Source organism: Sinohyriopsis cumingii, chromosome 3 (genome assembly GCF_028554795.1).
Source record: "Sinohyriopsis cumingii isolate HCF-2022 chromosome 3, ASM2855479v2, whole genome shotgun sequence".
Lineage (NCBI taxonomy): Eukaryota > Metazoa > Mollusca > Bivalvia > Unionida > Unionidae > Sinohyriopsis > Sinohyriopsis cumingii.
Genome location: NC_142963.1, coordinates 21,197,454 through 21,225,162, shown reverse-complemented (window position 1 = coordinate 21,225,162; position 27,709 = coordinate 21,197,454). Strand labels below are relative to the sequence as shown.

The window sequence follows — 27,709 nt, the reverse complement described above, 5'->3', positions numbered from 1 at the left end:
TAACCAGTGAAACGCTTGACAAAATAAGTCTGCAATTTACAGTACTTGGACAGTTTAACGGGGTCAAAATGATGATACAAAACTTACCAAATGTTCCCAGACCTTTCTTCCTGTCAAGTTCATGAAGCACACCCCACACAGGCCATTTCTTTCCTTGTTTATACCATTAAAATAAGGAATTACCCCCCCCCCCCCCCCAATTTGGTTTCCGCGGCAAACTGAAGGTTTCGTATACGCGTGATTCCACGGAAAAACTCGTGGCCTATAAAAACAGGCGAAAATTATTACATCCTGAAAGTTTCGTATACGCGCGATTTTCACTCACTCATTCTGCTTGTTCCGGTCAGCCTGGTGTTTCGGCCAGACTGAATCTACCCGATTATTTGTCCCAGTATGAAATAAACCAGGATAAAAAACGACCCTCAATAAAACTGAAATTTATTTATTTATTTTTCAAAACTGTTGTTGATTTGGAGAAATGCGCCCCCTGAAATCAGCGCCCTAGGCGGCTGCCTAGTTTGCCTATATGGTAGCGCCGGCCCTGATTACCAAAGACAGGGACCACCTGTGGGGAAAGTTCGAGATGAGGACGCCATGGGGCTATGTCACATGGCGCTACGCGAAGTGAACAGGCCCATGGCAGAGTCGGAAAAAACAACCACAGGGAGGACATCAGTACGTACAAACCATAAAAACGTCGAAGATAATAATCACAAATACTAACTACTGTACGGTCGCTATACCCTACGACATACCCCAACTGAGCAAATAAAATGTTTTGGCAAATTTTTTGGAAATAAAATAATTAAATAAAGGTAGCCAAATTCGAGAGAGTGAAGTATACAAAATAAAGGAAATATGGAGCTCCCTCGAATACAGCTGACTGTAACTAAAAATAGATTTGCGAAGTACGACACACATCTATAGCATATACTAAAAACATTAGGTTTTGTTTTTCCTAAAATCATCGCACCGTTACTTCGCCAAAATTCCAAAAAGAAATAAAACGAACAAATTAAAGAGAATTCACAAGATCCAGGATATAAGGATCGTAAGAAAAATGGTACAAATTTGATATATTTGGCAATCCCTACATGAATACAAATATAGCACGAACAACATAGCACAATCACCGATAGCACACACGGGATATAGGGACCTCCAGCCAAGGTCACAAAATAATAGGAAAGGGACTCCGAGTCAGGTGACAGAAACCAACTCGGACGAACATACCTATAGAATACACTAGGATTTAAATACCCCATCAAAATTATTTTTTAAAAAATTGGACCTAATTCTTTATTAAAATTGGAAACATAGCAAAATATCTGGGGGTTTCAGTAATACATAAAACACATTTACTCTTTGGTTAAGTTGGGGGGGGGGATCTGTCTGGTGCCCCCCCCCCCAAAGTATAGTCAGACTTCTATACAGCAAAAATAACTGTAAGATTCACACCCATGCGTTGTACCTCAAATTGCTGAGAGATGCTGAATCTTTAGTATTGAAGAGCACAAAATGTACAAAAGTCATCGCGAGTAATATACTTAAAGTCTTCATTTGCCAAAGTTCCAATATGTAAACCTAAGACAGGGTTAACATATCGGAACCTTGGCTAGCGAAGATGTTTCAATATATACAGTGTTCTTTTGTTATGCACTTAAACATTTTTTTATACTGCATGATTCACAATATGTATCATGGGCCAGTGGCTTGTATTACATATTATTATTATTATTATTATTATTCCGTCTTGTTTTTATCTTTTTCTTTTTACGGATTCACCGTAGTCATTTGTGATCAGGGCTATATATTAGTCATCAATCTTGTTCTCGTCTTGAAAAGCTGTTTTATTTTCGAGTTGATGTTGCATAAGGGCATGTTTAACTTAACAAAATTGCGTTATTGGGGCAAGGTCAAGCGACAAATTGAAAAGGTAGTGACATACGGTGTATCGTAACTTTAATATAGAAGAGAAAGTGTGAACGTATATGTGTTACCTAATTTCGAGTCGGTTAATGTCGTGGAAGAAAAACAAATCCACCAGCAGCATGAGACGATTTATCAGAGATGTAGAATATATGAAAATTCTGCATAATTTGAGTGTACAGAATTATAAAAGGAACTCATCCTTATGACATCTTGAAATAAATTCGCAAGAATCGTCATTTATAGAATAGTGATAATTAACAGGCCGAATTTAATATTTCGTCTCGGGTTGATAACGTTGGTATTCTTGTGAAGGTCAGATCATCAGAAATGACAAATTAGCACCATAAAAAGATGTAATTCTTTTTATGCTTTTTGCGTTTTTGCTCATAGCAAGTACAACGAACATTTTATTTTCTGCAACAAAAAAAATTCTCTAAAAAGTGAGCATTTTTGTACAGTATATATTGAGTACAAATCCGGTAACGGAATCATTTTTATGGCTAATTCTTGAAACAGTCACTAGAGAATATAGCCAGACTGTTCTTGAGGCATAATTGAAAAATGTATGTGGTATATAAAAGGATTTTTTTTGGGAAATGTGCCTCGGCCAATCCAGAATTTGCAATTTTAATTACTCTTGCAATTATGAGTGTATGTCCAATCCAAAAGTCAGATTATGTGAAAACCTTGTCTTTATTTGTTTTATTCATGTGCAAGTGATAAACAAAAGGGACTGGTAACATTCACCTCCCTCTTTTTAAACAAATCTGTAAGGGCAATGTAACAAAACAGTCCAGTTACTTGTTACTTATCAGTTCCTACCATTATGAGATTTTTTAAAGAATAATTCTTTTAAAAATATTGTTTTTATGAATGTAGATGTATACATAAAATACTTCTTTTTCTCTAATATTTCCTTGAAATGTTAAATACAATACTTTATATACTTTTTTTTGGTTGCTTTATTGCATCATTGCATTGTGCTGATATTTTACATGTCGTAACAGTATTATTTTTTAAACAGGGTAAAATGATAATAAAATCACAGGCAAATGAAGATGTTTATGCAGAAGGAGGGGATGGATGCTACAACAGCCTGAGCTGTGACTAGCCTTACAAACTGTAAAAAAATATATGGGGGGGCAGGTGTTATTTATTCTTATTAACAGAAAAGAATCAGATCTCAGCTGTAGAAGATACAAGTAAAAAATGTTAGTAATCTTTTTAACTACTAAATTAATTTCATATCAAATGTATCAAGCAAATTTGATACTGTATTGTAGCAGTAATAAAAACAAACTGAGCTGGTTACTGGTTATTTATATTCATTGAGTATATAGTTGCTACCAAGGGAGTCTGACATTTTATCAGTAAAGTACCTTACAGTAAATCACCACATCTGTAGTATAAATACGTGTATATTTATTGTACAGATAAGCTGAGTTTATGTTGTCACAGATTTTTTTGTACTTTATTGGTTTCTACCAGCTGCTTAATGGACAGAACTGACACACATTTCCTGTTAAAGAACTGACATGCATTTCCTGTTAAAGAACTGACACGCATTTCCTGTTAAAGATGAGATTTGGGATATGTTTTAATATGTCTTTATTCCCATGAAATGAAGATAAGTACTAAAAAGTTGTTGACACATTCCGTATGTAGATAAATAAAACCTCTTCCGCATGAAACCTCCTTGATCCAAACATTTTGTGGATTTTTCAGGAAAAGTTTCTCTGAGCCATATAATTTTTTTTACCAATAATGTAAAGTTTAAAAGAAAAGCCAAATGGTTTCCTTTGCACAGGTTATGATATAAAATTTTCCAATGAATGGGAGTCACATAAAGAGTAGTACCTTCTCTGTACAAAATTAATAAAATGGTGGCACTCAGTCCAACTGAATCTCCCTCTTGTTACGTTGTTATTACTATATAATAGCCTGGAATTCTGTATTATCATAGTACTTAATGTTGTCATTGGTACATATGAAAACCATTCTGTTATTGCTGCATTGTTACAAATTATAAAGTTTCTCTTGATTTTCCACTCTATCTATTCCTATAAAATAAATCTCTGTTCATTCCAGTCACGTAAATGTAAATAAAACCACTTATGGCTACTGACCCAGATTACTGTAACATGGGGGAACAACTCTATATTATCGCAGTATTTGCCTAATTTAAGTATGGTAGCATGCACTTATTTTAAAAAACAAAAATTTCAGCTTACCGACAGTATAGAATGTCCATGCTTGCAATGACTGAACATTTAAACAAAAATAAACGATCCAATTTTTAAGTAGATCACACTAATGTCAGTTAAGTTGATATCCGTGATAACAACAGTAGAAATGAAAAAAAAGAATATTCTATAGCTTTGTCAGAATTATTAGTGCAATGTAAGTAAAGAAATATATAAAATTAATATTAGCATTATTAGTGAAATATTACTGATTTTAAAACAGGTTTAACTATTATTGCTTTCCATTATTTGTCAGATAAGTAGTAGCAAAGCAACATTTTGCCAACTTTGGTCTAGACGGGCTACCTTTAAATGAAATTCAAGGCATTACAATGTAAAGAAATGTACATTGCCATCGATATATGACTTACAATCATCAGACATCAGATGATACTCTGAGTATATTTTGTAATAAAGACCAATATAGATAAAGTAAGTTTGACAAGAGTTTTGTATATGATGATCAATGGAATTGCATGGACTTTACAAAGAAGTGATATTCATTGTTTTTCAATGTACAGTTACCAAAAATGCTTTCAATTTTGAGGTAATTGTATTCCAACAGAGTTGTATCCTTCCTGGCTAAAGCTTTACAAATGTAAACAACCGATAGGCAACGTGTGTTCAAAATTATTTGGTAAATCCTGTTTGCAGCAATAATACAACGCCTTATTACAGCATTGGAATGTATTGATTTTTTGGTCACTTTATGCAAATTCTTGACCTAATGGTATTTCAAGCTGCAATTCGCATATCTCTTACATTTGGTCATATAGAAATGTTTTGTGAACATTCAGCTTTAAGAATAAGTTGACTTCTTCTGTGTTCCAGGTACTTCTGAAGCCTTTCTTTGCCTTTATTTTTATCAAGTGCCTCCCCCACCTAACAATTTTACATGAAACGCCATATTCCAGAGCCATTACACAAGTTGAAATTAAATGTTATTCTTTATGTGGAGTGTTTCTACATAATTTGGGTTAAAAAAATGGATTTAAAAAATGAACTCATCATCATATCTTTGAAATAATGTTACAGAAAGAATTCTGACATGCACTGTCCACCATGTTTAATGTTTTTCATGGTATTGTTGTTCATTGCTCACTGTTTGCAAAGTTTTGACCGTATTATTTTATGCTGAGAAATGTTTTTATGAACATTCAGCTTTAGGAATAAATTGACTTTTTATGTGTTCTGAAGTCTTTCTGTGCTTTTTATCAAGTGTACCCTAACATTTGTTAATGAAATACCATATTCTTGAGTCATACACAATTTTTACATTATGTATTGCTCCTAAAGATTGTTGTACATATTCATTGCAGTGCTCTTATACATACATTTCTGTACATTGATCTGAAATCACAATTTTGTTAATTGCCATTTTGTAAGTTATGATATCTTTAAAATAAAATAAATGACTAAACATATAGTCTGATCATTATTTTTTTAGCAGTATTAAACATTGTATAAAGCAGGGGCAAGTGTTAAAATGTGGAACTAGATAAAGAAGGCACTGGCAGATGATGTGAAGAATCTGGCTTGACACTAGATAATTAAGTGATTTTAAAAATCAAAGTATCAAGCTTGGAACATATGCACATGCATCTGTGAACACATAAACATATATAAAATATAAAATATCATCCTGAATTGAAAAATTCAAGTGTGACAATGATGCAGATTTACAGAAAAGCAGGTGGTATTTATTGTACTAGAACTGTTCTGTTGTCTAAAGATTTCATCCATTTGAGACATTGATTATCAAAAGAAATACTCGGAGCCTGCCTTATGTCACTGGGAATGTTCTTCCTTACCAGTGGACCAGTATATTGAAAACTTTTTTTCAAACATTTCCTTCTTTGGCATTGGTATAATGTAATTTTTACTTCTTATGAACCTTAAATTTGGAGTACCATCACATCTCTTTGGTGAAAGATATTGCTTAGATAGACAGGAATGACTTTTCTGGATACTTTATACATCAGTTTGGCCTTTCTAAGAAATATTCTTTCATGTATTGTTAAATCTTTATATTATTCAATGCAGCCTGGAAATTGTCTATACAATGATCTAGAATTAAATGGCAAGCCCTCTTTTGGAGTCTTAAAAGTGTTGTTATGTTTAAATTAGAGGTATTACCCCAAATTACATTACAGTAGTCCAGATATGGCTGAATATAACTTTTATAAATAAAAGATGACCCAATAGTGAAGAGGAATGTATGTTTTGATTTTCCTCAGTAGCCAAATATAAGAATTAACCTTTTTTGAAACATGTTTAATGTGAATAGACCAAGATTGTTATCTACGAATACACCAAGAATTTTATCATGAGAGGTTATATTAAGGCTCACATTGTCAAACAGAACCTGGAGTTTGTCGCTATCTAGCCTTGCTTGTTTTTATTGCGTTGTAACTACTAGGGCTTTCGTTTTTCCTGCATTTATGATCATACTGTTTTTCTTGCACCATACATGAAGTCTGTTGAGAGCATCTTGTAAGTTATTTTTAAGTCCTGTTTGGTTTTACCCATCTGAGATTTCAGTCTCAGCTTGGAGGATGCTGCTTAAGAATGGCAAATACTAGTTGATGATAATGGCTCAAACATCAACTTGGTCTTGAATTTTGGATGATTTGGCCAGATCAGCATTGCATCACACACACACACAGCAATTGGCAGTCAGTGCTGGTTTTTAAGTAAGAGTCATTGAAAAGCTGCTTGGTGCTGCTAGGTGACTGTCTGCTCACTTTAAACATAGTACAGGCTGCTCATTTTAAACATAGTACAGGCTGCTCACTTTAAACATAGTACAGGCTGCTCACTTTAAACATAGTACAGGCTACTCACTTTAAACAGTACAGGCTGCTCACTTTAAACATAGTACTGTCTGCTCACTTTAAACATATTACAGGCTGCTTACTTTAAACATAGTAAAGTGGCAGGTGACTGGCTGCTCACTTTAAACAGTACAGTTGCAGCACAGGCTTTGCATGATAAGCAAACAGCATTAAAAATGAAGACACAGAGGAAGTGTCAAAAGTGTTAATGTATTGTTCTACAAGATTAAACTCATTGCTGGATATGTTGGAACTGCACTGGACCATAGGAGCTTTACTTTCTTATCTGACTCTCACAGTCCATAGTTATGTATCAACTCTGGAAATGACTTATAACAACTGGTTTCTTGCCCAAGCTGTCATACCTATTTTGAGACCATTTCAGCTGGTAACAAGCATGTCATCTGGGCAGATATATCCATCACTTTCATCTGTCGAGTCACAGCAGTACATCATTTCAAGAAAGATTACGGCTTCCAAACCTGATGAATATGTTCCTATTAAGGAATGCAGAACAATAATAATTGCAGAATTACATAGCTGTTTTTATCCAGAAGGATGTGGCATATTGAATGCATCAAAGGCATTCTGTATGTCATCCTCACTATAAGCTTCCTACATTTTTGGAGAGGCAACATATCAAGAGGAGACTTATTTTGCCATTAGATCCGAGTTGGAGACAATAATGGGTAAAATAACTGGCAATGAATCAGAGGTATCTGAACCTGAACTATTGCCAAAGAAAGCGAGAAGAGACACAGGCTACATGGGTGGAAATATATTTGAAGATATTGTACTGCTGATGAACCAGTTCCTAATTCTGATGTATTTGTAACCTACCTATCAGAGATACCACTACCTATCAGAGATACCACTACCTATCAGAGATTCCACTACCTATCAGAGATACCACTACCTATCAGAGATTCCACTACCTATCAGAGATACCACTACCTATCAGAGATACCACTACCTATCAGAGATTCCACTACCTATCAGAGATACCACTACCTATCAGAGATACCACTACCTATCAGAGATACCACTACCTATCAGAGATACCACTAACTATCAGAGATACCACTAACTATCAGAGATTCCACTACCTATCAGAGATTCCACTACCTATCAGAGATACCACTACCTATCAGAGATTCCACTACCTATCAGAGATACCACTACCTATCAGAGATACCACTACCTATCAGAGATACCACTACCTATCAGAGATTCCACTACCTATCAGAGATTCCACTACCTATCAGAGATACCACTACCTATCAGAGATTCCACTACCTATCAGAGATACCACTACCTATCAGAGATACCACTACCTATCAGCGATACCACTATCTGCAAATTTGGACATTATGCAGTACTGGGGCAATAACAGTAAGCAGTAAACTTTCTGCTCTTGTGCAAAAATATTTGTGCATTCCGGCAACATCCATATCATTGGGAAATACATTTTCATCAGCTGTGCATATAGTTAGTAAGCGACAAGCCTGTCAGGTGCCATAAACTGTGGATATGTTTCTTTTTCTCAGTTGAAACTAGAACACGTCCATTGACAAGTGAGAACAGACATTTGTTTATGACTTTTATCAATATTCAAGAAAGATTTCACATACATTTGAAACAATTTGAATTGTGACATCTTAAATATTTTTATAATACTTTTTAGGTTTTGGAAGCAGTACTAATTGTTTTCTTTTATTTTACAGTTTCTTAAACTGTTTGTTCATTTTATTTGCTTCATATTTTTATACAAATAAATGCTAAATGAACAGCTCTGTTATTTACACTTTGGTCACTGAATAAATACATTTTTGCATGCCGTTCATGCCATCATCAACCTACAACAAAGTAGTTCAAGTTTAACACATTTATTGTAATACATTTTTAGTCTGGTAACTGATCATTAGCCTTGATGGGTACCTGGTAGAAATTTTCTAAAATTTTGACTGCTCTAATTACATTGATATAAGCAGATTCCTTGGTATAAACATTGTTATTTTCATAAAATAACATTTTTGAGTGTTTTTTTTTACCCAATATGTGTTGTACTCATTTCATTATTTACATTGTTTTATATATCCACATGCTGGGAAGAGTTATGGTTCTTGTTGTCATGGGTGACCTTTGAAAAAGATATAATTTGGGGTTTTGCACAAATATTCTCACATATTTTGCCATTATTTTTATGAAAGAACTCCAGAGTATGATGTCTTAGTACAAGTGAAATTGGTATATATAGGATTTATATACAATTATTCATTCCTGTTGTATGATCAATCTGTGGAATCACTTACAGTTGTGTTCCAGTATAATCTAAGATGAATTTATTTAAATTATTCATTGGAATTATAAAGTGCTGATTGACTGTTTTGGGATTATTGAGGACTTGCTCAAAGACATTCTGAATTATATCATTGTGATACATCAAGACATTCAAGACTATTACAATTCATTTGGAACATTCTGAATCTGTAATTTTGGACTTGTGATAAAACATTTAAGATTAATTGAAATATAATTCACAATACTGTGTCTTTTGAATTTTTAATTTGTATTATAGGGAAATAAAATGTTTGTTAATTTTACTCAAATTGTGGCTTTTGGTTTCTCTCTGTTACATAGTTTAGGACCATAGATGTGTGTGTGTGTGTGGTTGTTGTTTTTAGGGTTTAACACCATTTTTCGACACACGATAGGCTATACATGGTGGCCAGTATTAATGGTGGAGGAAGAACCCAGGAAAACCCCAGAAAGAACCACCGACCCACGAGAAGCTACTGGCAAGCTTTCTCACATACCCACATTAGCCAAATCCGAGACTAGAACCTATGCAGACAGAGGTGAGATGGCAGTGGTCCGTAACGGAGAGCGCTTTAGACCACTCGGGACCCCTTGTGTGTGTGTGTGTGACTACTGTTTATTTTGCTTGTATAACATACAATATCACTGTTATTTAATTGTTTGATTATTTATTGTATTATTACTTCTGTTTTGTTTTTACCTAAGAAATTATTATTATTATTATTATTATTCTAGAGTTCACTGACTTTATAAATCTGTGGAACACACTGTTCATTGTTACCCTCTTATTTTATTTTTATAGGTAGCTGATTTATCTTTAGTTCAGATGTACATGTAAAACCAATGACTTAATTTCTAAAAAGAATTCAGTTTAAACAGGCCACCTATTAAATTTTCTGAGGCAGTGGCCTTTGAAAATACTTGCTGAAGTTTTTCTTATTCATTAAATATTTCACATGGTACGTATATGCATAAAACTAAATTTATGTAAAATTTATTTAAATCCCTGTTATAAAAGGATTTAATTTATCAAAATAAAAAAATAAAAAATGACAAGAATCCTGATTTTGCCTGCTTAGGAATTTTTTAACTTGCTTTGAAGTAGTCATATGTAAGCCTCTCAAATGTGGTTGCTAGGAAATAACTCCAATCTCCTATTGTTCTAGCGAGAAAGGGAGCATACAATTAAAGCACTCCAATAATAATGTCATATTAACCACTACAAATTTAAATTTTCATTAATCTATAATGCATAATTGCGTGCATTATATATCGTTTATGTCGATTCTGTAGTGATGATGTAACCAGAGATAAATTTTGTATGTATCATTCGTTATGATGCACCAGATGAGTGTTGTGTCTATGGAAAGATTTGTTTCTTTTTCTCACATTGCCTGTAGATGTTGATCTTTCTTATTTCTGGTACAAAGACAATTGCACATGCAGCCTTGATATAATGGTACATTTATAAGTAACAAGTTTTAAATTAAAATTCAAGGCTAAATCAGTGCAACTATATAAAAAAGTGCTTTTGTTATAAAAATATATGGATGTGCATGAAATGTGGATGGTGACTGAGCTGGTGACTAGTTGACAATATGAAGGTTTTATATAGATTCTAAAAATATTAAAATATTTTGTCATATAAACATTTTCTTTCAGTCCTTCTCAAATGTACAGGAGTTAAGTACTGTATCTGTATTTTGTAGTACAAAAATATACAGAAATCTCAACCAACTCTCTTTTATGTATGAATAGTTTTTTTTGTTGCTTTCAGACACAGTGTTTAAGGATGTGTCAGATATCTGTGAAAGGTGGAGGCCCTGAGGATACAGACATCCAGGATGAACAGCCAGTAAACCTCAAGAAAAGTAAAAGTCCAAGTAAAGACTCTGCAAAGACTTCAAGAGCTAAAAAGCAGACAAAAATTAATTTTGATGATCATTTTCATGCAGAGGAAAAAGAGAAAATTCTTAATTTCCTTTCTAACAGCTCAGATAGTGTTCTCATGAAAAGTAATTTTTTAAGCAGCAGCACATGGGATTGGATTATAGATTACAGGAAGAAGAATGGTCCATTTCAAACCTTAAATAGTGTGTTGGAAGTGCCGACTATTGGTAGTGCAAAAATGGAGAAACTTTGTAACAGCATACTCCAGCTGAACCAGACAGACATTATCTCTGACGACATCTCTATGGAAAGCACCTTTCATATTAAGGATACATATCCGAAACTGACCTCTGGAATATGCAAGGTACAAGGCATTTTGTTGCTGAATCTTTTTATTTCAGTATTTCAAATTGTGCACACATTTCACTTATTTCTCCATTTTCAGTTGCAGGTCTATTTGTGGGCTCATCGGTAGGGCAAGGTTTTGAAATTATACTTGTTCAATTGAAAACATGGCCATTTTAGGCAAGAATGAACCACCTGTCTCAAAAGTGAATTGTTATATAAAACTCCTGAAGACATTTTGGAAGTCTGTGCCCTCTTGAAGTTCAAACATTTGGTTCTGTTTTGACCACTCTGGCTTTCTTGTAAAGATTGATAGTAACATTTCCATGTATTGCATGATTACTGCCCTGTTTAGGTTCATATGCAATTATCATAAATGGTGACAATTATTTATAAATCAAGGTGTAATGACCAAGGCATCCATATGTATTTTGAAGTCAATTCACTACATTTTTCTGCAGTTTTTTTCCCACTGTTGTTTTCAGCATGTGACAATTAGAATCTTAACTGTGTGCTCATGTCATGTGACAGGTCAACAGTGAATAGCCAGTCTTTGCGATGTTGATTTTGTTCATAATCGTACTTGCAAATTCAAGTATTTTTTAATTCATTTCTCTTTATGGCGGTCTGTGGTTGCATCACTGAAGACTTGTATGACATAGTTTCTACATGTCTTCAAACTCCACGTGTTTACATACACCAAAATAATCTCACCAAAGTAATTTTTTCATTCCTTATTTCAGCACAAATGTTTTCAGACATAGTTGTGGTTCTACAAAAATTATGCAAGAGAAAGAGATTGATACTGCTGTAGGAAAGCTGAGGAATGGCTTGATTATCATTGAAAGTAGCATTATAAGTTTTTTACATGTGTGATTCAATCTGTTGATAATGTAGAGAACCACATTTATCTATTTACTACAACACTGTAACTATTACTCACCTGTATGAGACAGAATTCTCAATCATAAAATAGAAGCTGTCACACACTGTTTAAAACAGAAAACCATTGAAGTCAAAGTCTTCATCATGAAAATGTCTTTTAGCACTTTCATTGTGGACAATAATAAATCTCACATACAGTCATATACTGCTCGCATACAGTAGTTAGGAGTTAGTTACAGCAGATAACAATGTATTTTCAATGAAAGAAAACTAGCACATAACTAAACCTTATTTTATGTATATTAAATATTGTTATGAGTAATTTAATTTGCTATTAGTCTAATATGTTTTATTAGTGGACTATGGGGTGGGGATCAGCTTATTGGTTCTGTTTTGGACTAACTCTCCCAAATATACTTCTGCTTAGCTGCCTTGAAACTTAGACTCAAGATGTTTCATATCATTTATATTTTCTATTTGCTTTTTTTAATGAATTATTTTGTGCAGACCTTCATGGGCAGTAGATGATAGTAAGAGATAAAAACATGGTAGAACATTGTGCTTGACTTGTTAAGTTGTGATTTTCAGTATGCTTGCATCTTCTTGTGGACTGAAATAAACTTGAGGAAATAAGTAATGTCAGTTTTTTTTCATGAATGTAAATGTAAATTGTGATGATTTTGCTGTGTGATAAAAGAGACGCCACTCTGTGGCTGCTTAGGCTTAAGTATTGCATTTGTTTGTATTTAGACACTGAATGAAATATCTTTGTTGCTTTTGGACAGAAAAAAACTTAATTATTGTATGCAGTCTGAAAGTATGCAGAAAATGCTTTAATTGTCCAGTGATTAACAAATATCCTCATGTTTAAATTTTTAGTCAGTATGTTTGTAAGTTTTATTTTTGTAGTTAGCCTTTTTGTAGTTTTATTCCAATTCCTCATTTTCAGTAATGTCTGGCTACTGTACATTTCCAAGCATTGTGGTTTCCATTCCTCATTGTACATTCCCAAACATTGTGGTTTCCATTCCTCACTGTACATTCCCAAGCATTGTGGTTTCCATTCCTCACTGTACATTCCCAAGCATTGTGGTTTCCATTCCTCACTGTGCATTCCCAAGCATTGTGGTTTCCATTCTTAACTGTAGATTCCCAGGCATTGTGGTTTCCATTCCTCACTGTACATTCCCAAGCATTGTGGTTTCCATTCCTCACTGATGTTTCTCCACACAATATCTTCTTATCTAGGTCTTATATAAACATCATCTTCTCTCTGAAAATGGCATTGGACCAATTTCTCTCAACAGTCCATTTTCACTGCAAATGGCACCATGAAACATGGCCATGATAATTATTTTTAGAGATTGTGATCCACTTCATCTTTTAAATGCCAGACATTTTAATTTCCTCTTAATGCTCTCAGAAAAAAAGTGCAGTTATTATACTGTATTATTAAATTCTACAGTTAGATGACTCAGAGTCTATCTACTATTGATGTGCTCTAGACAAGAAAGTACATGATCATCTCTCTCAACACTGTTTAGCCTCCCTCTTTAGACAAGATTTTCACTGTATATAATTTCTGGAGACTTGGATATGCTAGTTACATTTGCTATCTTCCTGTCAGCGAAATTGATCTTGTATAAACAAAATATGGTTTTATTTGTGTGACATCTCTCTGCTGTGTTGCATCCTGAATCTAGACTGGGTATTTGCAGTCTATTGCACACATGATATCACAGAATCATTATGCTGTAGTTATCCTTAAAGGATTTTCATGTCAATTTCATTGTCCATGAACTGTCTTTTTAGACGGATCATAAACATTTACCCAGCATACTGGCTACTCACCTAAGACAATAATAATAATAATAATAATAATAATAATAATAATAATGACCTTATTTAAAGAGGGTAACACAATTAACTAAAAACTAATCTACCTTGAGGCCCTCATACAAAGGAATTTATTTATATATATATTGGGTTTGGAAGAAGGAAATAGTGTGGGCATTTCTAATCTCAACTGGAATACTATTCCAGAGCAAAGTTCCAGAGTGTTGGAAACTTTTTTTAAATAACTCCTTATCTGGTTTGGGAATTTTATACTGTTTGGTAGACATTACTCATTACTGTAAGGTCCTGTATTGTTTTTTATTTGCTAATTGTATTGTGAAATTGTTACTCATCAGAAAGCTAGATATAGAAAGTATTTTTACAGCTATGATGATAGCAATGGCAATTGTGCCAACAGAATTCAGAGAACAGGTCGAGTCTGTTTCCAACAAGACTTGAATTTCAGCATGAGAATTCTTGTAACTCACTGTATTATTCAGTATGGTAGTAGACTTAATTCCACTTGGCCATCTTTTTTATGCTCCTTGGAGATGACATTGCTAGCTTAAAGGCATCTATTCTCAGGTCCCTTCAGTCAACAAGTCATGATCTCACCCACTGTACGATTATTCCTGGAGTTAGTGGCTTAGCCAAGATTGGTTGGTATCAGGGGTTGTAGATGCCCACCTGATGTTGGCCATTGATACACCCACTGGTATGTGAGAACCAGGTAATCAGCCTTTCCAGGTCAACCTTCTAGAAATGTAGACTGTCATCAAAATGTTCCATTTCTAGAAGGATCTTCTCTCAAGTAAAATGGCCCTTGTTATGTTCATCAGCTCTGTAGTGGTGACCTAACTCAAACAAGGATGCACCAAATTGCCGAACCTTTATGTTCTGATTTGGCAGTTTCTTCATTGGTGTGAAGAACTCAGCATCAGTGTACAAATCTGACATATTCCAGGCAGACTCTTTGTCCTGGTATACACTCTTTCCATAAATTGTCAAGTCATTCACATTGAAAGGTCTCACCACCCATTATTCTGTCTTTGGGTTTGTACATTTGGCAGTGTCTAACAATAGACCTGTTTGTGACAATGTGGAATCATTAGTTGTCCATTTTCATCTCCCTAGTTCCAGACCCAGAACCTTGGGCCATGGATGCACTGTCAAGAAACTGGGAAGGGTTCTCGGCCTTCACATATGACCCCAGTCTAATCATGATTCTGATGGCCCTTCTCAGATGGTACAAGTCCTGAGACACAGGTCTACTAGATCTAGTGATAGATCTATCCACTAAGATTCTGGCCAAGCCGAATCTTCTCAAGCAAGCAAATATTCCACTCCTGCCCAAAACATCTTCACACATGGTTCATCATCTTCGCAGAGCAATGTAAACCTTCTGTTGTTGAAAATGTCTCATGAGCTAGAAGGCCTGCCACTCTGACAGAGGGAAACCAGTGGGTCTTCAGGAAATGAAGCCTAATCAATAACCTTAATTGCCCAGCTGGCTCCAGTTACTATCAAAGGCTACAGCGAAACTATCTTACACTTTCAGACATCCTGGCAGACATGATATCAAACATGAAAAAGACCTGTAGGATTGGTTAGCTAATTTTTATTAGCATTGACCAAAATCGCTTTTACTGTTTCCTAAATGGAATCTGGCTATGGTTGTAACATTTCGCATTTAAGATAAGTTCAAGCCCTTAGGCCACACTTTATTGAAGCTAATATCATACAAGATATATTTCTGGGTAGCCATACATGATATGTTTCTGGGTAGCCATACATGACATGTTTCTGGGTAGCCATACATGACATGTTTCTGGTTTCTGTGTAGCCATACAAGACATGTTTCTGGGTAGCCATAGCCTCAGCATGCAGATTGTTTGAGTTTCATGCACTTTCAGTTGACCTGAACTTATCGTCAGTTCAGAGCAGATAGCTCATCGGTCCTCTTGACACAACCAGGCTTTTCAGCCAAAAATAGGGTACTGTCAAGTGGCAATCAAAGAGTTGTTGTTGTTCACTCTTCTCCATAGACAAGTTGAAAGCATCAGCCATACAAGACCGACTGCTCTGGTGGCCTAGTGGTTAGAGCATCCGTCTCATTTGTCGTCTCCCCAATGAATGCATTGTATACATATAACTTTCCATGAACAATTACAATTGTGTTGGTGTTATATTAGAATTTTGTTTCAGTGTTGGAAGGGTGGTCTGAAAAAGTTTTAGGTATTTCTATCTTTGAATCTTTATGGTGTTTTTCTTGTGTATAAATTTTCTGAAAAGTACAATGGGTCACATGCACACTTATCTTACTCAAATGAAAGAAATATCAGAAATATTTCAAGCATTTTACTGCCATCTAAAAATATATTAATGGTACATTGTTTTGATTGTAGTTGGATGCGTATTCGAGTGAACAGTGTCTCATTTTGTTCTATATAAAATTCTAAAGAAGGAATGTTCAATTGTGTTTGAAATATAAATATTCAAATATTCAAAACATGTTTTAAATTCAAGCAAAAATTGAATGATACAAAGTCTCAGAACTAGTAGTTAAATGATGAATTTCTTGCCTTAGAAGCATTTTAATTTTCAAGCATAATGCTGTTTTAAAAATAAAAGATATTGCCTAGAAGTTCTCTAATTGTCCAACCTTTACCTTCTAAATCAGAAACTTTGATATACTAGTACAGTTATAGAACTAAGTTTGTGTCCTAAACTGATACACTATTACTAAAATTTGTGTCCTAATTGTATACACTTTTCATAAGGTTTTGTCCTAATTTACTCATTTCTTACTACCTTATGATATTGTCAGGCAAGTGACTGTGTTTGATGGAAATTGTTTGCTGGGAATTTTAGAAATACATCAGGTTTATCATGTCTTACTAAAATAAGGATGACTCGGGCACAAAACTGTGGAGATGATTGAAATATATTTATACATTCTCTTGTCGTTCACCCATTGTGTGTGTATCCTAAATGAAGTCTTTGTTGAAGTTATAACAGGAGCATTTTTGTTAAGGATTTCTCAAAATTTACTCTATTGGTTGGACAATAGGACCATATCCTATGGCTATAAGTTGCATTGGATCACTGAGACCAAACTGCAAATTTGCTCAAAAGCGTGACAGTTTTGTGTCATTCATAGGGAGCTAGTCTTGGAATGTGCTCTTGCTGATTTAATGTATACAATATATCCTTTTTTATTATTACAGTGGACACAATTTTTTCTTCTTTGCAGAAGGTAGATGAAGTTGTTGCTCTTGATATTCAAGTAGGCCATCTAACCTGGGCGAAAATAAACAGGAGGAAGGAAATCTGTGACCTGAATCAAGTTAAGTTGCTTGACAAACATGTAGTCAAATATGACCATGTACTATATCACAAAGTGGTAAGTAAACAGATTTAACATGTTTTCCTAAGATAAACAATCATGAGAATTTTATTATTTCTTCAAACAATGGTGCTCTTAACTTTGGTAGTATTTTATCTTCCTTGTCGAAGCTATTGGAATAGATGATCAAACAGTTTAATGGGGCCCCAAGTGGCCAAGTGGTCTAAAGTGCTCTCCATTACGGATCACTGCCATCTCACCTCTGTCTGCGTGGGTTCAAGTCTCACATTCAGCCAATGTGGGTATGTGAGAAAGCTTGCCAGTAGCTTCTCATGGGTCAGTGGTTCTTTCCGGGGTTTTCTCGGGTTCTTCCTCCACCATTAATACTGGCCGCCATGTATAGCCTATCTTGTGCTGAAAATTGGTGTTAAGCCCTACAACAACAACAACAACATCAAACAGTTTAACATGAAATTTTGTGCATGTTTTGCTAAACTTGGGATGTTTCTTAATGTGAGATAACAATGTTACATAACTTAAAAGTGAATTCATTGCTGGTAAAAATAGCACACCAGTGTTCATAAAATTTTGTTTTGAGACACAGGTCCAGGATGTGTGTATTTATATGGGTGTGTTTGGGATTTTAACATAGCTTTAAACATTTTTTAGTCATATCGCTACAATGTCTGCAGTGTGACAGTTTACATTGATGTCTAGCACTGGGACATCATGCACTAGACATGTAGCATCATGCCCCACCCAATCACATTATCCTGACACCAGGCTGACAAGTCCTAACACTAACCTCCTAACGATGAGTGCCAAGCGAGGCAGCTGCTAGTACCATTTTTATGTCTTTGGTAAAACTCGGCTGGGGTTCAAACCTATGATGACCCAGGGCAAGTGGCTTTAAAATGAATCACTTGCTCTTACTCAAATTCCATTAGTCACAAAGATACGTAATTGTTATTATTATTTAACACTATGTTGAATGTAAAAAATTACACACAAAAAAAAAGAAATATTAAATATATCAAATTTGTTCATTTTCTTTTTTGATTTGCCTCTGAAAATAGTGCATTTAAAAAAGAAAATTGTGTGACTGTTTTACTACAAATTTTTATTTGATTTCCGGAAAAGCAATGATTAAAAGCATTAATACAATACTATTATTACTTTGCTATCTCTTTTCCTGATGGTAGACCCCAGTAAAATATGAAAATCTCCCTCCTTCAGTTACTAATTGGTGATCTAGAACAAAAGCAAAACAGTCCCACTCTTATATGTACTTTAGTCTATTCCATCCTTATCTATGCACAGTGTGCAGTGATAACACATATATGTGGACAATGGGTGAAAAGAATCATCGATATATGGATGCATTGACACTTTTGCTGTAGCAATACACATATTGATACAAGATGATACTTACCATATGCAAGTTATTTTACTCTTCAGCAGTCATTTGCCTTGTTATTCTTTAAATGGAAAATTCATCTGAGACAGCTATTGGAGGCACAGGCACTCATTTCTGTTGGCAAAAATTAAAACGACTTGACAGCACTCACTCACCTTATACAAATTAGCACCGTATGATGTGGTTCATAACATTCCAGATGTGTTCCAAATAAATAATAAATAATTCACCAGTTGTATGTGAAGTTTCTTTGTTGACTTCTAGCTTGTCTACTTTGGTCAAATTTGAAAGCTACACTACTGATGTCATGCAGTGAAATACATTTCAGTGAATTCCTGTTGGTGGTTATTGTTTGTTCCAGTGCAAGGTATATTATAAACACCAGTCAGAACTTAATGTGGCATATTTGCTGCATGACCAACAGGAAGTATTGGCAAAACAACAGAGAAAGTGTTCATTAATTGTTATGTACAGAACTTAAACAGATATGATGCCCAGGTATGTCAATCACACACATTCTTTTATGAATTCTCAGACTTGGAAGGTAGTGATGCATGAGAGCTCCTACAAAATAGTTGAAAATTTTGAAAATGTACTTGGTGCAGTATATAATTTTTATTTAACTATTCACCCTTAATTTGCTTTTCAAGACATTAGTTGTGCCAGTGGATGTATAATAGCACTTGATATATCTTTTTTATTATCAGATAGGCAACTATTTACTGTGGTGACTATATGGTTGCAAACTAAGTAACAGTAAAAAAGCAAAACCAACAAGTTTTGTAAAACTTAAACAATTTAATTATCGAAGTTATAAATGAAAAATGTGAGAGGAACTTACAGTACCAGTAATATGAAGTGAACCCAAACTAGCTCAATAAAGGTCTATGAAAGTCCTTAATGAATGAAAAGTTCCTTGTGAATTTCAAAACAGGCAATGTACTAGTTCTTCATGAACTGTGATGTTATCCAAAATTTCTTTGAATAATTTATAACAGTTCCAGAATACTATTATTGTGTAAATAATAAGCTCTTCCTATTTTCACTGAATAGTCCAAACAAATATTTTCTTCTCAAATAATATCCAAGTACAAATTCTATTTTGACTATATTATGCAAAAGACCTCACATGATGGAACTTACCGGTACTGCTCATTTTGCATCCAACTTGACTATTCATGTGACCTAGCCCAACCAATGGGAAGTTATGGAATCCTTCTAGAAATGTTGAAACCTCATCAGCCAGTGAGAAATTAAGCTATAGGCAACATTTAAGTCTTATTATTAAGATTATTTTTAATAACTTTCAACATGTACACCAGCATCTATTGATAGATCCTATGTAAAACTGCTCTTAACAGATTCAGGTCATGTAGGCAAAAGTAACGAAAAGATATTCTGTATAATTTACTGCCATGAATAAAATATTATAAAAATTAGATAAAATCATTTACCATTATTTAAAAATTATATAGATACACATAACATTACATATATGGGTTCTTAGGCTTGACACAAATGGTTGTTAAACTAAATTTGATTGGCACATTGTGCCCTGGAACAAATATTATGTCATAGTTTGAGCCTTTCATCAAGGAAGTTTTACAAATACATGTTTAAAATATGGGCTACCTAGAAACCCAAAATGGCTGATTCCCATTGTGGTTCGTCTTCAGATGATGATTTGATTGGTAAATACTGGCTGATGATAGTTATGATGACAATAAATTTCAAAGTTGGAGCAGGGAAAGTGTAAATGGAGATACCATTGGGTGAATTTGAGCCAGAAAAAGGTGTTAAATACAAGTCTGATGTACATGCTGGATGGACAAAAATAGATGGTCAATCATCCTATCAACAAATGTAGAAAAGGCAGAATACCAAGCTAAATTAAAATACAGATAGTTTAAAAAGTGGAATGCAATTTTAATAGCTTTGATACATCATGTGTTACAAAACTATATTTCCTGATTGGGGTTAAGATAAACTGAATAAGAAATGAAATTAAAAGGTAAAGCTATTTATTTGATCAAAATACCTCTCTCTGGTTGCTGAAGTAAGTCCTGAAACTGATCAAATGGAGCAGTCCTATATTGCCTAAAATGTTGAATAAAAATCACTGACAACTAACAGGTAGTCTGTTTGAAAGTATTTTTGTTATCTTTTCACACTGAAAATACAACCAGTAAATCACATAAAAGGGCACCATCTACAACAAACAGAACTTCCAAAGATGGAAAGACCCTCAAGTTCATGTGTATTGATAATGCATCGTGAATTGTATCATTTCATCCCTACTATGGGGCACTCAAGGTTTTCACTAAATTGCATGTTTTTTGCCATAATTTTGGTAAATCAGACTTATTTTATATTTAATAAACCTTTTCTCCCCAGTTCTAGCATTTATTTTCATTTATCCGTGTTAAGCAGTGCTTCACTAAATTTACTTCATATCTTGGTAATAATGTTAGAATAGGTATTACATTTTTACTCTGGGTTCGAGTCTCGGATTCGGCTAATGTGGGTATGTGAGAAAGCTTGCCAGTAGCTTCTCGTGGGTCGGTGGTTCTTTCCGGGGTTTTCCCGGGTTCTTCCTCCGCCATTAATACTGGCCGCCATGTATAGCCTATCGTGTGCTGAAAAATGGCGTTAAACCCTACAACAACAACAACAACAACAACATTTTTACTCTGATCATTTGGTTGTTTTGGAAATTTTCTTTAAACACTTTGCTATTGTTGATAGGGTTTAATTAAAGTTTAAATGGGTCGCTGGAATCTATAAATTGTTAGCACATCATTCTTTGCAGTTTTGATATTTGCCTTTGAGAAACCATTAACCTTCTGTGGGCAACTTTGCACCCGTAATTATGATAGAGTCAGGATACCACAGTTTTAGCTGTAATTGTTGTAGACCAGAAGAGTTTTTAGTATGCGTTTTCATGCATTGTCCACCCATTAGTTGAAACAAGTTTGTTATCAGTACTCCTGCTAAACTATTTGGAGAATTGCCATGAAACTTTAAACACACCTTCATCTCTCACAAGGCTCAATTCTAGGTCCATTACTATTCATTTTTATTTATTAATGACCTGCCACTTTTACTAAGAGACTCAATATCATCTACAGATCTCTATGCAGATGACACAACATTGTCAGACATCCAAAACACAAAGCATGAACTCGAAATTTCTTTACAAAATGCCATAAACAAACTGGAAAACTGGTGCAGATGCAGTGGCATGGTGGTAAATACTGGTAACACTAAAATATTACTTATCTCAACACGGCAAAAAAGGACAAATCTTGATAGTGATAAACTATGTCTGATATGGAAGGATACAAATTTGCAAATGGTCTGTCATGATAGACTACTTGGTGATCTGGTAGATAATAACCTATCATGGACTGAACATATCAAACATATCAGTAAAAAAGGCAATTCAAGTTTATGGCTTCTCAGTAGGATAAGACATTTTCTCCCAGAAAGGCACAAAAAACTATTTTATAACAGTTACATACAACCTTATTTAGACTACTGTAATACAGTATGGGGTAATTCAAATGATAAAAACGTAGCAAAGCTGGCACATCTTCAAAAAAGAGCATTAGGGCTAATGTCAATCCAGAAAGAAAGAAAGGAAAATTTAGCTGGTAAGTTAAAAATATTACCTATTAAAGACTGAATCTGTTTGAGAAAAGCCAAATTAATGTACAGGATATCCCATAATAGTGCTGCTGAATATTTACAATTACTATTCCAGTATAGGCTACCTGGTAATACTCCCCACCTGCGATCCATGCCTACCAAACAGTATAAAATTCCCAAACCAAATAAGGAGTTATTTAAAAAAAGTTTCCAATACTCTGGAACTCTGCTCTGGAATTACAGTATTCCAGCTGAGATTAGAAATGACTACAGTTTCTTTCTTCCAAACCCAATTTATCCAGTGGCTTCAGAGATGCAGCTAAAATAAATAAATTCCTTTGTATGAGGGCCTCAAGGTAGATTAGTTCTTAGCTAATTGTGTTACCCTCTTTAAATAAGGTCATTATTATTATTATTATTATTATTATTATTATGGTCTAATTGGTCCTAAATGAAAATGGATCTTGTTCAGATATCCAATATGGCCACCACTGCAACATCTTGAAAATCTTGTCACTACACCTACTAAATGGATTGTCATATAAACATGGAGTTTTCACTGAAGTACTTATGATGATGTTGGTTCGAAATAATGATGGTATAATCTCACGTCCAAAATGGCTTCCACAGCAGCCATGTTGAAAATCTTGTTATCACTACTCCTCCTAATGAAAAAGTGTTTTGAAATGGGGTTTTTGCCAGAAGTCTTTTCCGGATGGTCCTAAATGGAATTGATACCTATTACACGTCCAATTTGACTGATGCCATTTTGCTAATCTAGTTATCACTGCTGCACATGAATGGACAGTCATATCAACATGGAGTTTTTGTTAAAAGGCTTCATACGATGTCATGTTGGTCCTAGGTTAAATATGTGCTGCTTAGATATTCATTATGTCCACCACGTTGGTCATCTTGAAAATCTTATTATCACTACTTCTTCTGAATGATTCACTGATAGACTTCTTATGATGTCTAGTTAGTTGTTGAAAATGGTGTCAATCTGACTTTGATTATGGCCACTACAATGGCTATCTTGAAAATCTTGTTATTGCTACTTCTAGATGGCTGGTCATTTTGACATTGTGCTTTAACCAGAAAACTTGTTATCATGCCTGGTTGATTTGAAATAGAAATGGTGTGCACATCATATGGCCACCATTATAGTCAACTTAAAAAATCATCTTCTTCTTACTCCCTCAGAATTGAAAGCCATATGAATGCAGGGTTTCACCAATGGTGCCAGCCATAAATTCAGTGTGGTTGACATGATGGCAGTCTTGAAATTCTTGCTATTGCTACTCCCCTTGATTAGATGGTTTCCTCCAAACGACTAATTATGACTGCTTGGTCATAAATGAAATGGTGCCAATCTGAAATCAAATATGTACATCACAGCAGCTAATTTGAAAATCTTCTAACTGAAGAATATTAAAGTTGGTTTCAACAATCAGCAGTTACAAGAAGAGATTGTCTTATATTGAATTCCTTGAAATTATTTTCACCCAGTAAAGCAAGAACCCTGTTGAGGAACTCTTGTTAATTAGATCTTTCTCTCAGCAAAATTACAAGCTCAAAACCATTATGAAGCAATAAATTTTGTTATCTATTCCAATTAGAATGTGTCCAAATTAACTTCTTTGTTATAAATTAACTTAGTTTAAGTATGTTCTTCTTAATACGTCTAAGTTTTTTGAAGACACTGCAATAATTATGTGATGCTGCCAGGCCCGACATTCACATGTACAGTCACACAACTCATCATGCATCATTCAAAATAGATATTTTAAACTTTGGGATGTGATTGGTGAGGTTCTTGAACGTGTTCATTAATCTTAGAACTTTGATTCCTTTCCGAGGGACAGAGATTTGGGGTAGGAGACACTTTTGCATCCACTGAATCCATTGCAACCTGTCCTAACGTAAAGATTTATACTTTTCTGGAACTTCTGAAGTATGTATTGGATTGGTTGGTATATGTGCAGTGTTTTAAAACTTGTATCTATACCCTTAAGGCTGAGCTGGGGGTGGGGGTGGTTCAACATTAAATTAAACAGGCTCACAAGTTGTTGTTTGCACTTGTGTGAAAATTGGTATTAGTGATCATTGATCCAAATATCAGATGGAGTTTGGAATGGGACTCAATGGATAATACAGAAATGGCCCTTGGGTCCTAACGTGGAAACTGTTTAAATCCCCACCAAGCAATAAGACATACACTTCCTGGATACAAAAATGCAAATCGTATGTGCAGACAACATTGGCCTCATAGTCTGTCTCATCCCCAGGGACTTTACGCATAGGTATAGCCTAGGAACTTATTGAGATCCCTATACAATAAACACTGGGAGAGTGTAAATAGATGAATTCAGTTATGCATGAAACAGTTGCACCTGGGTCACAACTTAGAAATCATCAAGATTCCCACATAAAAATCAATCATGCACACACACACACACAGATATATGTGTGTGTGTGTGTGTGTGTGTGTGTGTGTCTGTCTGTCTCTATGTATGTATGTATGTATGTATGTATGTATGTATGTATGTATGTATGTATGAGCAATCCATGTGCCCAAAAGTCTAAGTAGAAATTATGAGTGGATTGCATTGGACTGTGCAATGTTATTTATAGCAGATTAAACAATGAATTAAGTTGTTTGTTTTTTGCACAGGCCTAAATAGTATCAAGACACCATTTTGTTTGAAGAAATGTTCTATTTTGTAGTTGCAGGATGCATTGAAAGAAGTTCCACATGGTGATATATATATATTGGAAAAAAGGACACAATATTTCAAGTCCCTCAAGCTACTTCAATATTACATGAATAAACAGATTTTAGAAGCCTTGTTGATGACCTTGCTGAATGAAAGATATGACAATGGAGACCAAAAAGAGTTTGAGAACAGAGTTTACTTGATGCCAACTGTAAATTTAATGAAGCTTTACAATTTATCTTCGGGTGGTGAGATGACTAGTGGAAGGATGTTGGTCAAGGAGTTTATAAGTGGACAAAAATGTCCATTAATGGGGCTTCATCTCCCTATGAATCTTGCACAGTTCTATGTCCAGCAGTCTGATTACCAGCAAGATCGACTTACTGTTTGCATTCTTAATGCTGATGCTACACTAAAGCTGTTTATTGATCACACTTCTACATAGCTTAACCCATCTTTACTCTATACTCAGTGAAATGAGGGTGAGATTGAACTATTTTAGTGTTACTAGATGTTTGTAAATCCATAAAATCAGCCATTTTGTTATAGTTTGTTTTAGTGGCAATATCTTTGTTCTGTAACTGATAGTATTTTGCAGGCAGTGACTTGATTACATTAGAATTACAGCAATTTTATGTTACCATTTTTTCAATTTCATGGTATGCAGATGATGTGAGGTCAGATTTTCAATACTTGGCCATAAGTAATTATCACAGACCACTGTTATAAAGTTTTGAAATATTAAATCTGCTTCCAGGAAATTACACTCTTTTTTCTTATTAATTGAGAGATATTTACCTGTGTATAGTCAGTTTAAAAAGGCAAAGATCCATAACTTTCTCCTCAAAATTGTGTCATTTGTACCATACATAGTTTTCACTTACTCTCTTCTAATCAATTACACTATTAAAAGAAATTTGAATTACCATACTGCTTGATGCAGTTCACGTAATAGATGCATTCATAAAATGTGAAGGAGCTTTTTCCTCTACTGGTCACAAAAGATTTACTCTAATCTTCAAAAATATTAGTTTCTGCATATTTTAATTCTGACTTTGATTTCCTCTAGCTGTTGGACATTTTTGCAGTTCTCTCCCCCATTTGTCAGCTTACATCACAATCAATAAGAACATGATCACAGGTGAGCATTAATGGCAAATTGCTCCTTAATATTAGGTGTCATTTTCAAAAACTCTCAAAAGTTATTTAGTCTGGTTCAAATTTTTTGTTAGGCTGTATCTTGGTGTGCATTGCATAGAGAGAGATAGGGAACCACTTATATTTAACTAATGTGGAAAAGCTCATTTTAGCTTGTTTTATTATTTACTGTGAAGTGTAGGCTGGACAAGTTTATTATTTTATGTTGTTGGTGTTGGTGATGTAAATGTTTTAAGTTTGATCAAATTGCTCCATGTCTCATATATTGTGGCATTGATGGTTGTGAAGTGCAATAACCATTCATGTACCATTCATAATTACTGTGATCTGATGGAGTGTCTCAATGCTAGTCTTCATTCAGACACCAAAAGCATAAAACTCAGGCAAAATGATTTGTTCATACACTCCGCATTTTCTATTTTAAAGCTACAAATTTGATACAAATACTGAGGATAATTAGGTATAAAGAAACAGCACTGCTGTCCAGTACAAACATTGTGTTTTAAGCTTTTCAATAGGGGAGGTCGTGTAAAGATTTAAGATCTAAAGTGCAAATGGAGGAAACGGAAACCATATTTAGCTTGTTTTTGAGGTAGTTTATTATTTTCTTAGAACCACCAGGGTTACCAGTTTCAATATCCTGGAAAACTATATGTTGTACTTTCAGATATACCTAGAGGAAACTACAGCCATCAACAAGCAACAAAGCAAATCATGCAAACACAGCTCATGGGTCAAATCATTGTTTAATAATATAAAACATTATCATTTGTACATCACACGATCAATACAAGAAATGTAATGAAACTATGACTGCTTTAATTTAAAAACTTCTCTTTAAGCTCACTTCGTTATATATATTCAAACTACAGCTTTGCATCACCTACTTGGTCACATGATACATATCACAGTATTTTTTGCAGGCCCGAATTAAAAACAAATTTCTTGTGCCAAAAGGACTAGTTCATTGAGAAATCTACTAGATCTGCTGAATCTTCACTAGTCCTTCCGAGAAAGCAATGTCAGCCAAGTTAGAGATTAACAATACTTTTATTTCTTAATTATCATAATCATTCATAGTTTGGAAGTACAAATCTTGCTTTAGAAAATCATCAGGGTTTCTTGAAAATATTTGCAAC

General features: G+C 34.4%; 1 protein-coding gene across 1 annotated transcript; it reads left to right on the top strand.

The window, feature by feature from the left end:
- Positions 1-1,782: 1,782 nt before the first annotated feature.
- Positions 1,783-26,173, top strand: LOC149802518 (transcription elongation factor, mitochondrial-like). Its single transcript, XM_089951758.1, has 4 exons — positions 1,783-1,936; positions 11,106-11,582; positions 17,538-17,687; positions 25,423-26,173. The coding sequence occupies exons 1-4, from the start codon at positions 1,865-1,867 to the stop codon at positions 25,855-25,857; spliced, it is 1,134 nt and encodes a 377-aa protein (XP_089807884.1). The 5' UTR covers positions 1,783-1,864; the 3' UTR covers positions 25,858-26,173.
- The last annotated feature ends 1,536 nt before the right edge of the window (positions 26,174-27,709 follow it).

Coding starts and splice junctions, on each gene's coding strand:
- LOC149802518 (XM_089951758.1), top strand. CDS start 1,865: ATGTTGCATAAGGGCATGTTTAACTTAACAAAATTGCGTTATTGGGGC. Junction 1,937..11,105: donor TCAAGCGACAAATTGAAAAG/GTAGTGACATAC, acceptor TGTTGCTTTCAG/ACACAGTGTTTAAGGATGTG. Junction 11,583..17,537: donor TGACCTCTGGAATATGCAAG/GTACAAGGCATT, acceptor TCTTCTTTGCAG/AAGGTAGATGAAGTTGTTGC.